Below are 11,780 nucleotides of genomic sequence, written 5' to 3'. Positions count from 1 at the left end.
CTACGTCCAGCATTGATTCAACACAGAAGTATAAATTCCACCTTACGGAGATGTTCTCTGTGCTGCTCAAGAACTTGCACACGTGACGCAACTGATCTGGAGCCTGTTGATTATTTTCTTTGAGCCTAAGGACTGGAGTAATGATGTGTTTTCTTTAACTGCATGGATTTATACTAAAGACTCTCAAATATTCCACCATAAGTTGTGGGGGTGGGGATCAAACTAACAGACTCTTATTTCTAACATCCTGGCTATGTCCCTGTGTGTCAGTTGGATAGTCTGTGTGAATATGCAAATATGTGTGTGTGTGTGTGTGTGTGTGTGTGTCATGTTGTAAAGTCAAAAAGAAACTGCATGAAGTGTGTGTTCATACATTTAATGGATAGTTGGCTGGGTGGATGACTGTGTGAATACCTCACTTTCTCCTATTACATCAGCTCCAGTGCTGCAAAAACCTCCAGTTCCCCACTCACCACATAGAGGGAGCTCATGCGTGTGCAGAAACCAAACCGTGGAAATGCTGAATGAGTGAGAGAGAGAGAGTGCGTGTGTGTGTGTGTGTGTGTATGAGAGGGAGACAGAGAGAGACAGAGAGAGGTGCGGTGAACAAAATCACATCGTAGGGGAAGAATAATGTGACACAAACCAGCAGCCTCAGATATTCATGTCAACTGTGCGACAGGTTTTAACGCGCGCCGTCGCTCCGGACCAACTTTAGCCAAGTCGGTGGGAACCTGGTGACCCGCTGAGTGTGCCCCCGAGGCGGCGTGACAAGTTGGGAGAGTGGGGGGGAAGAAAAGGAGACTCGCATCACTATTTTTAAATGGGTACAGTGAGATTTGGGGGGCGTGGACGGTAGAGGAGCAGCAGTGAGCATGTTGGCTCTTGGCTGCGGCTCCAGTGTGGTGATGTGCCGGCTGGACTACTGAGCGGTAGGACGCGGAACCGTGCGGTTGCCGTCACTCGTCGGCGGCGGACTTTGTGTCATTTTTGAAGCTCGTTTGGCATCTTGTGGATTTATTTCTTCAACGCGGTGCTACAGAGGGACTATAAGGACGGAGGGTAAGCCGTGAAAACGATTTTTAAGACGCAGCAGCTGCCGTGCGTAACGGACGCAATCTGGTCGAGCGGCTATTTGAGTGACAATAGTTTGAGGCTTTCTTATTTGTTTAAGGGAGGGTAATTATTGGGAGTGATAGATTGTGGTGCTGAGAGGACATTTGGGATTTGAAAGCTGCTTCAAGTGATTGTTGTAAATATTGACAGGTGTTACAGACTGTCAGGCTCAGCCTTGAATTCACTTAATAAAACACCGAGGACGCACACGGTCGGGGATGGTAGCCAAACCTTTGGCATGGATGATCCAAAAATCATTTAACGCAGGCATCTTTACTTTCCTAACACTCAGAGAGAGCGCACGTTGTTATTAAGGACCTTATAATGCGTTTAAAACACCGAATGGGAAAGTAACCATCACTTTAGCGTCCTCTTCCCTCCGAGTTGTAGCCGATCTGGCAACAGCCAAAATGACAAGCAACGGACCTGTCATCGTTTACGAGTGGCTGAAGACCCTCCAGCTCGCCCAGTACGTGGAGGCTTTTGTGGATAACGGATACGACGACCTGGAGGTGTGCAAACAAATAGGAGACCCCGACCTGGATGCCATCGGCGTCTACATCCCTCACCACCGGCAGAGGATCCACGACGCGGTGAGGAGGCTGAAAGATGAAGCCAACGAGACGGCCAGTGGACTCTACTTCACCCTGGAGCCGATGCCACCCGCGGCCGAGATTTACACCAGTCACATGGTGGACCAGTATGAGTCCAAACTGCGGGGATCCAAGTCCTGGACCGAGCCCAACAGTGACCGGGTTGGGCGCAACGGTGGGTACATGGGCGCGCAGAGGAACCTGACGCTGGGCAACAGGAGGGAGCTGGTGATTTACCCCAAGCTGAAGCTGAAGATCATGATCAGGGATAAGCTCATCAGAGACGGCATCAACCTCGCCAAGCCGCCCTACTCTAATAAGGTAAGAGGGACCTGGATGGTGATGGTCATGTGGCACAAAAGGGACCTCCACCTGTCAGTGAATGAAAGCTACACATGTTTAATGCACATACACTGCAAAATCCAGCCTCACATCCACTTTGAAAACATTCTGTTCAAGATTTAAGACACCTGATTTAAGTAACTTTAAATTTATCCACACAAATCTGTCACTTTGGAAAAAATATAGCTTTACAGACAAAACACAGATTGAGTAAGTTGCAGAGGTGGTTGTTTCTGCGATGTGCCGGAGGTGTTTACATGGCACAAAAGGGGCTGTCACCTGCTCAGCCTCCTCCATCATTTATTTGAAAGCCCGCTGTCAGCCAGAAAGAGCGCGTCATGTGTAAAAGGCCATATTTCACTCATCTGCTCGACATCAAAATAAGCTCAGAAACCGAGCCATAGGTAAATACCAGTGTGATGCCTCCTCCACATTTTCAGCTCTGCTGCACTTTGCAGAAGTGTGAGTGGTTCCTGTCACGGTGAATGATGAGGATGGAGTCGCTGCAGATCAATAAGCAGAGAGTGCAGAGGAGATCCTGAGGAGCTTTCACCCCGTCTGTGATTTCCTTTAGGGTGTGTGAAGGGGGAGAAAGATTTACGCTGGGATTATTAATCTACTCTGGCCTCACCTGTCCAGTGACTTGCCTCAACAGCATTCAGCGTGGGTGATCAACCAGGCCCATGAGGATATGCGCCCAGGCTCTTTGCTGTGATGAATAGGCCGATGGGCTATCGATGGCAGGGGCAGTGAATGAAGAGCGCCCAGCTGGGTAGGCCGTCGCAGTCCTGGAGCCAGACTGAGAGGGCCTCTTGTTTTCACAGGGCTGATAGTGACCTTTCTTCAGAAGTGTCTGAATCATATGCCTTACCAGCTGAGAGGGCTCACTGAATGGCTGCTGTTTACATACAGGGAGGCTTTTGATTGGTTTGTCTGTAGGCTGTTGAGGAGGCAGATGTCAAGGCTTCTGTCGTTTTTGTTGAGGGCATTCAACAACGTAGTTTATTTACAACCCAAGGCTAAACCTGACACTATCTAGAGTAAAAGCAGGCTTGTTGGCTGATAAGCAGAACAGACAAAACCAGTCTTCATCTGTACTGGAATATGGTTTGGAAGCTTGTTTCGAATATTGGGACTTTTACTGTCCTTAGGGTGCTGATACACCAACATGACGGTCAGCTGTTGGTCAATGTCAGGTCATCAGTGAGCATCTGTCACCCTTGTTTTTGCAGTGTGTCCTGCACTATGACCACTAGTCCGCCCTTGTCTGCTTTTTTTTTATGCCGATTCAGAATTATTTATTTATTTTATTTAACCAGGAAGTCCCATTGAGACCTGGCCAAGGTAGCAGCCAATCAGAACACCTTTAAAATGCAACAAATAAACATATAATACAAATACTCACAATAAAACAACAACTATTCAAACATAGTGGCCTCTCAAGAGACACAAGCACATGTCTCTGTCACCACATTATTTGTGACGCCCTTGGATTCATCGATGGATATAAGTGTTTCTTATTTTAGACCTTGAATCAGTGTTGGAGATGGCGGAGCCTGTCAATGAATGAAATCACTCTGATTGACAGTTCAGGTCAGTGCACAAGAAGAGAAACACAATTTAGGAGAGCAAAGAAACGACTAATGTCAAGAGGGTGCGAGAAAAATTGAACTTGTTATGTTAGGTGAGGTCATTTTTTTAGTCATTAAGCTCTTCAGCAGAAATTAATCATAACTGTTTGTTATGTTTAGTAGCACACGATAAATGTCACTTGTTCTTTCAACGTCAGCTGTGTTGCTAATGTGCTTACTGGCAAAGTAGCATCTTGAATCTGTCTTGTCGATCTAATGCTTTGACGAATACAGACCTCTGCTGCCTGCTGGTGTGAAATGGTGTGAAGTTGTTGAAATCCAGTGTCTGGCCAGTGACTTGCAGCGTAAGAAACCAGCGGAAAAAGGTGCCCTTTAACATCGGCATGACACACAGCCAGTTGCCGCATTGGGGGAATCGCGATGGGACAAGGATGAAATTTAAGGTGGGGAAAGTCCAACTGGGGCAGACGGCAGGGTTGTTGAGGGGTCCACCAAACACCCAACGACTTTCACCCAAGAGAGCAGTGTTCACGTCCCGTAAGATTCTAAAGCCAAACCCTTTTTTTATTTTCTAAACCTAACCACATGTTAGGAGAGCAAACAAATGACTTAAGTCAAGAGGGAGTGAGATTGACACAAAGCTGTGATGTTAGGTAGGATTATTTTTATGAGCCATTAAGCTCTTTAGCAGAACTAATTCATAATTGTGTTATTGTTACTGTATCCCTTGTTCCTTAATTGTCAGATGTGTTGTAAAGGTGCTAACTGACAAACTAGCATCTTGAATCTGTCTTGTTGATCTTCCGGTTTCCGTTTTTGAATTACGGATACAGACTACTGCTGCCTGCTGGTGTGGAGAGTTATTTCCTTTCACACAGGTGCAGAACGTACTTGCTAGTTGGCTGTTGGCTGTAGTCTTCGCGGTGTGTTCAGGTGCAACTTTCTGGCTGAGAAGCCACTGTTTCTTTGATTTCAGGGTGTTGTGTCTGGGCCTTACGTCGGCAATACATATATTTCTGATTGACATTATTTCCAAGAGAATTACAGACTAAAAAAATGAAGTCCTCCTTGGGGAAATCTTCTTTGTGCTGCTCAAGAACTTGCACACATGATGCAATTGATCTGGAGCCTGTTGATTATTTTCTTTGAGCCTAAGGACTAGAGTAATAATGTGTTCTCCCAAAATGCAATGATTTATACTAAAGGCTTTAAAATATTCCACCAGAAGCAGTGGGGGTGGGGATCAAACTAACAGACTCTTATTTCTAACGTCCTGGTTATGTCCCTGTGTGTCAGTTGGATAGTCTCTGTGAATATGCAAATATTCATCTGTGGGTGTGTGTGCAATGGCTTCTCAGTCCCACTTGCTTCAACTGAAACAGAAGATGACGCTTTCATGTGATGATATTAATCCATGACCACATCGTCTTTATGTATCTACATCACCACTCATTCTGTATGGCCCAAACCTTTGGTATCATTTATTCTATCCCGTACTTGCTTCCAAGTTTTCCAATGGATTCAAGCTTTGATTTGAATTTTTGCATGTTTTGTAAGCTCTTTGTGTCTGCATGTATATTTTTGCCCCTTTGGCTGACTGTGAATCCCACAGAGATTTAGGATTTGTGAGGGATTATCAGTCAAACCAGGGCTGAAACAAAGTGTTGGTTCCAGAGGGTTAAACTATCTCTCCCTTTGAAGGCTGTATTTATTTAGAGCCGAAGCTTTGGCATTGAGGTTTTGGAGGAGAATGAGCAGGTCAAGGTCTTTCTCTGCCGCTCTGTGTGTGTGTGTGTGTGTGTGTGTGTGTGTGTGTGTGTGTGTGTATGTGTGTGTGTGTGCGCACGTCTGACCCTGTAGTTTTGAATTGGCTTCAGCCCAGTGCTTTTCTCCCCAGGAGGAGTGAGAGGAGTGTGAGAGATGGAGCTGTGACCAGCTGATGGGGGTTTTGACTAACTGGGCTGTGATTGGTCTGTACATATCTCCCCTCTCTCTGCCTTTGAGACGAGATGTCACCCCCAGCGGAGACTGAGACCAGAGAGGCAGACTCGGGGCAATTACAGGACACACAATGTCGGTCTCAAGGGATGTACATTGTATAGTATAACCAAGATCTCCATCCACATTTAAACTGTCCTCTGTGCTCTCAATGCTCAGGGATTTTCACGGACTCTGGTCTGACAGCACTCTCTGTTCATCTCCGTGTCGCTGGCTTTGTCTCCATTGTTTGTCATTATGCATAAAAACACAGATAATATTAGCATCCAGATTCAGAAATCCTCTCTAGCGTGTGCTAGATGATTATCAAACAATTCACTGAAAGGGCTCTGCTGGGTGTAATAAATACCCATGATCCTTATCAAAGCCTCAGAGACCCCTTGTCTGAGAGAGAGTATTATTTCTTATGATGTAAACAAACACTTGTGCTACGGGCTGCGCATTTCTAGATCTCTCATCAGGGAACAATACAAGCAGAGAGGATGTTGCTGCCTCTTTGTCTGTTGTCAAATGCGCTGCAGTTGTAGAGTTATCTTCATTCTTTTGGTTGAAACCTGCTCATAAATTTCTGAAATGCTGAAAGTAAAAATGCATAGAAACTATCGGCTGGTTTATTTGCTTTGTTTCAGGGTGCTTTCACACCTGCCCTGTTTGGTTCGGTTCAATTAAACTTAAGTCCACTTGCCCCCTAAGTGCAGTTCGTTTGGACAAGTGTGAACACAGCAATTGCACTCGGGTGCGCACCAAAGCAAAGGGACCGAGACTTTCTTGAAGAGGTGGTCTCGGTGCGGTTACAAACAAACTTTGGTGTAGTTCGTCTGTAACCAGCCTGGGACCACCTCTTCAAGAAGGTCTCGAACTCTGGTGCAGTTCGTTTGTGGTGAGAACGTGTTCCAACCTGGATCCGAACCAACTGCAGTCACATGACACATTGTTTGGGTTAAACATGAGCATGTTACAGTCCTGGAGGATTATTAATGTGCACCTCCTCCTGTACTGCCTTAATATGCACATTCAGCACATCCACTGCATCAAAACATTGTTTTCTAGTTGGAGCCGTGCCTCGTTTTCAAACTGTATGGTTTGACTAAAATGAACAATGACAGCAATATAGTCCACGATGAGCAGCACTAAAATCAACCTGTGTAGTTGTCCCTCCATTGTGACATTAGAAAGTGTCACATTCATCTTGCAAGTGTACTCTTCTTCAACATTTGTTTACTTCCTGGGTTTTTCCCACATGGAAATTCTGACCAATCAAGAGCAGCTTTCTCACACTAAGCATTTTATCTGGTCCACTTGTAAATGCTGCCGTGAGAGCACGATCCAACTCTAGGTAATTATGCAACATGGTAACAAAATTAGCCCCTGATTCGAACCAAAGCAAGACAACTCTAGGTCTGAAAGCACCCTATGGCTGTCAGGGTGGCCAATCAGAGGCAGATTAAGGCAGAGAAGGGCGAGTCATGCCTTTTACATCCTAGGAAATGCAAATTTGCAATCTGAAGAGCTCTGCTGTTACTGTTTGTTACTTTGCATGTATGTAGTTTTAAGTTTTAGGTTATAACTGCATATACTGTAGATTGATTATGACTGGCTGATTGATTGCTGCTCAGTTGATGTCACATATCTCGCTGTGAGGAGGATTGGGTTTCAGACATGCTGGCTTGTATACAGCAACATGCGACCGGATGCAGTAGAACATCCTGGTATTTTTGGCATACGGCATTTGAAACACTACGCATTGAGACAAACTAAATATTTGTCTGGCGCACTAAACAGTATGGAAGTATTGCTACTGTAAAACATTGAGTGCCCCCCTACCCAAACACCCAGCAAGCCTCATTTAGCCAGCAAAAACAATGTGCCCATCTATTTACAACCCTTTCTCTCTCTGCATGATACCCGGGGTTTTATCACCCACCCATCGGCACAATGCTGGACACTTGCCTCCACAGCCCTATTCAATGGACGGAAATTGGGAATGTAAAACAGCCTAGTAGTGAAAGGACATGCGGCTCCATCAGCTTCCATACAAACAATGGAGAATCTCCCAGTGTTTAGCTTGTACTTCCTCCCGTAACACAGCACTAACAATGAGGCGCTATTATGTCTGACTGTGTCTGCGGTTTCCAGCAGCAGTTTTTGGGATGAGACCAGGATGAAAACACATCTTCAAATAGTGTGGCACTGGGCAGAATTATTTAAAGTAAAAGGGGTATTTCTCTGATGAGATGAAAAAGTTTTAAATCCTCAGAGATTACTGGAGCTGTAAAGACAATAGGAAACAGATGGAGAAATGGAATTGGACATTGAATTATAATAAAAAAAATTGTGCTTGTTCGCGGCACTTATTTGACAACTACAAAACATTTCAACTTTACTGTACCCAAGGGAAAATTGCTCCTGCAGCCAGATGAAAGATGGAATACAGATTTGATCAAATGTATAAACCATATATCAAATAGAAAGGAGGGGTTCTTTATGTGTTGGGATTACATTTGTGTGACCAGTGAGCAGACGACACAACTTGCTCCCTGGCATCTTGGATCAAGGTTGGAACACGTTCTCACCACAAATGAACCGCACCAAAGTTCGTTTGTAACCGGACTGAGACCACCTCTTCAAGAACGTCTCAGTTCGGTTGTTTTGGTGTGCACCCGAGTGCAATTGCTGTGTTCACACCTGCCCAAATGAACCGCACTTAAGGGGCAAATGAACTTCAGTTCGATTGTACCGAACCAAACGGGGCAGGCGTGAAAGCACCCTTACCCTAGCCCGAACCAACCATAGTCCTCTTGCCTGAACTTAACCAACCCAACCAAGAGGGCAACAAGTAGTAGAGTAGGATGGGTCATGCCTTCGCTGTTCTAAGAAACACAAATTGGGACAGTAATTTCTGGGTTGTCTGTCCCATTCCCATGAACGCGCTTTTGATGGTCAGAAGTCAAAGGGCAAGGCTACTGTAACTTTGCGTCCATCTCATTCTTATTAATGCGATATCTCAAGAACACCTTTATGGAATTTCAAACATCCACCTGGACTCAACAATGTACTAATTAGAATTTGGTTGTCAAAGGTCAAGGTCACTGTGACCTCACAAAACATGTTTTTGGCCATAACTCAAGAATTCATACGCTGATTATGACAGAATTTCAGTGTGTAAAAGAATAAAATGATGAAGTGATGACATTTAATATTCAAAAGGTCAAAGTCAGCTTCACTGTGACATCATAATGTTCGGCATAAAACACTTTACTAGCCATTATATAATGCCATAACTCAGGAACAGACGAGGAGACATTTGGTCAGATACAGAATTGGTGAGTCTTATCGTGGGTGCCCACCTTTAAACTGTGATGATTGTGTAGATCTTCTGTTTTTTTAGAATATGCAGCTTCTTTGCAGCAACATTTAAAGCTTTGTCAACTGTCGTGGCTACATGGAGTCTGGACAGACATGGATGTGAACTGTATCTGCAACCTGACTGGTTTGTGGAGGCATGCAACCACAAGGTGGTAATTGTAGTTCTTTCTACTTCATGTTTCGTGCTACAGACTGTGACGGATATTGACCAAGAGGGTCAAAGTCTAGGGTGCAAAGCCATGACAAGGTACCAAGTAGTGTGCGTACTTTAAGCAACAGTAGGTACTTTGTATGGGCAGCTGCAGCACTCACTGAAGCAAGTATGCAGCTACTGTCTCCACCACCTCTGTCCTCCCCCACAGTTGGTTGAGGACAGTTAAATGTTCAAGGCCTTTCTCCGACTCCCACAGAACAGCTGATCAGATGCAGTGGGTGGGAATCATGAGGCCTCCAGCTTAACTGGCTGAAAGAATGTAAGAAATGCAGTGGACACCCAGAGGTGTTGCTTCTGTCGGGGGGGTGGGGTGAGCAAAAGGAAAGGTGGCTTTACAGCAGATTGTTTTATTAGCTTTTTATGGCAAAAAAGAGGAAGTTCACCACCTTACATGCCAAACACTCACCTCACTTCCTGTTTCAGTTCCTTTTATCTTGATTAGTATCCCAGCACTCTCACCAAGCAGGAAATTAGGTTTTTGTTTAAGATGACCCTCTGCTGGCCCTCTGTGGTTATTGAGGGCCCTTGGGCTGACTGGACAGCTGCCAAGGCTCAGTGTGAAAGATGGTGTGAAAGATAACTTTAACACTTCTACCCTTGAAATATTTCTTTTGTGAAAAATGTAATGTAATGTTCAAATCTCTTTCCACTGCAGTGCCACCAAAATGTAAGCATTCACAGGGCACTGACACTCAGGTTAACAGAGATGGAATTTGATTGAAAACAAGACACAGATTTCCATTCATGCCGCAGCATTTATTCCATTCAGTTTTCCACTACATGTGATGTTTCTCTGAAATGAAAAATACTTACATGGCTAAACTAAGAGCTTTTTCATTGCCTTAGTGGAACACGCCAGTGAAAGCTTTTCATGAGCTTCTCATTTAGCCTATGTTTTTTGGCAAATATCCTCTTCATCTTCGTCCCATGCTATAGGGCTGGCACTCTGCCACGAGGAGGGAGAAAGCCTTTTCACAGCAGCCTCGGAGTTTTCCATGCGCTCTGCCGAAAGCTCTGTTTGCTTAGTCTTTATTAAGGGCTTCTTGAAGGCATAATCAACCGAGGACTCATAAAGGGGAAGTCATAAAGAAGCCAAGGACCAGCCTCTATTGTCCTGAGAGGACAGAGAAAGTCAATTAGCGAAGTGGGCTGCTGTTTACATCATAGAAAAGCGGGGTTGTGTGGAGCACTAAAAAAGGGGGAAGGATCACATTCCCATCAGATGGAAAAAGTCACATATACACTCACTTAGTGGATCTTTTTGTAAACAACCCGCGTTTAAGGGTCTTTTTAAACCATCTTTGTTGAGCATAAACTACAAGTACCAGTATTTAGGTCTGTGGAGAGCAGCTGGGTGTGGTGAGGACTGATGGCTATCACAGTGACCTTTGACCTCGCTGCTGTAGGACTCATCTGACTAAAACACAAAGCCTTGATGTGATCCCAGCCGAGACAGTGAAACAAATCACAGGCTTTTCTGGTTCTCAGTGTGTTCCACAGCTGAGCGCTGTCAGGTTTACCTTACATTTTACAGTCCATCGCCTGAAGTGCATGTGAACACTTTCCCATCTGTAGAGAATTACAATAAACCACCGGATGATTTGCACATCTTTGCTCCCGTTCGTCCAAAAACAATAACTGGAAAGGGAGCCACATCACGCATTTCCTTAAAGGGCTATCACTGCAAAGACATATCCATTCGCTGGAAGGTTTTCCTCTTTTTGTAATGTAGTGAGGGGAGTTTCTGTCTTGACCACCCATCTCCTGGGATCCTGTGCAAAATGTGGGAAAGCTGTATCTGCAGCTGGCCTTCTCATTTCAGCAGGAAGGGGCGAGAGGGACTCGCTCCTACTGTGCTGTTTCTCACATGATCAACTGGCTCTCTAAGCCACTTTTATTCTCCAGACACGTGAACTTGGTTTGAAAGATGACATTTCACAGAGCTCAAATTTACAATTCAACTAAACTTCACTGAGCTTTCTCTCCGCGTTCACTAACAGATGATAATCTCAACATTTAGACATCTAGTTCATGTTGAATAATTGACTTTATGCTTGTTGCAGTATAAATGTCACTACCTCGAGCCTTTGGAGTTATATTGTATTTAAATGACACATGTGCGCCGCAGTATATGTGTTTCACTTCAAGTTATGCAGTCATGGTAACGGCTTTAAATAAAGCAGGCCAGGCAGTCGGTGCGGCCATTTGGTTTTCCCATAGTGGTGCTGGGGAACAGGTCCTGATGACACACATTCATGACAGATACATTATCAGAGCTATTCTGGTCCAAGGTTTCAGCAGCGTCCAGACAGCCTGTCTACATGTCCACATTGTATCTGCTGCAGGAATGACACAGGCGGATTTATCAATACTGAAGTATTAGGGTGGGGGAGAAAATCGATACAGCAGAGTATCATGATATTTTTGTGCGGCAATATCATATCAGTAAGTATCAATTTTTTAATTATATGAATTATTAATATTGCAAATACAAATTAAACTTTAGGTAGCCTACTTGCAATCAATTGCTTTTTCAGTCCGCTACATACATTTTGCTGC

General features: G+C 44.6%; 1 protein-coding gene across 3 annotated transcripts in view; it reads left to right on the top strand.

Moving 5' to 3' along the window:
* Positions 1–577: 577 nt before the first annotated feature.
* The window catches only part of sash1a (SAM and SH3 domain containing 1a), a 256,142-nt gene continuing 244,939 nt past the window's right edge, over positions 578–11,780 (top strand). For all 3 annotated transcript variants that reach the window (XM_049589384.1, XM_049589383.1, XM_049589382.1), the window contains exon 1: positions 578–2,030. In XM_049589384.1, coding sequence (XP_049445341.1) covers positions 1,527–2,030 — 504 coding nt within the window. In that variant the 5' untranslated portion in view covers positions 578–1,526. The remainder of the gene's footprint in view (positions 2,031–11,780) is intronic.

The sequence above is a fragment of the Epinephelus fuscoguttatus genome, linkage group LG11 (genome assembly GCF_011397635.1).
Source record: "Epinephelus fuscoguttatus linkage group LG11, E.fuscoguttatus.final_Chr_v1".
NCBI lineage: Eukaryota > Metazoa > Chordata > Actinopteri > Perciformes > Serranidae > Epinephelus > Epinephelus fuscoguttatus.
Note: the sequence above shows the minus strand (reverse complement) of the source record. Positions and strands in the feature narration are given on the sequence as shown.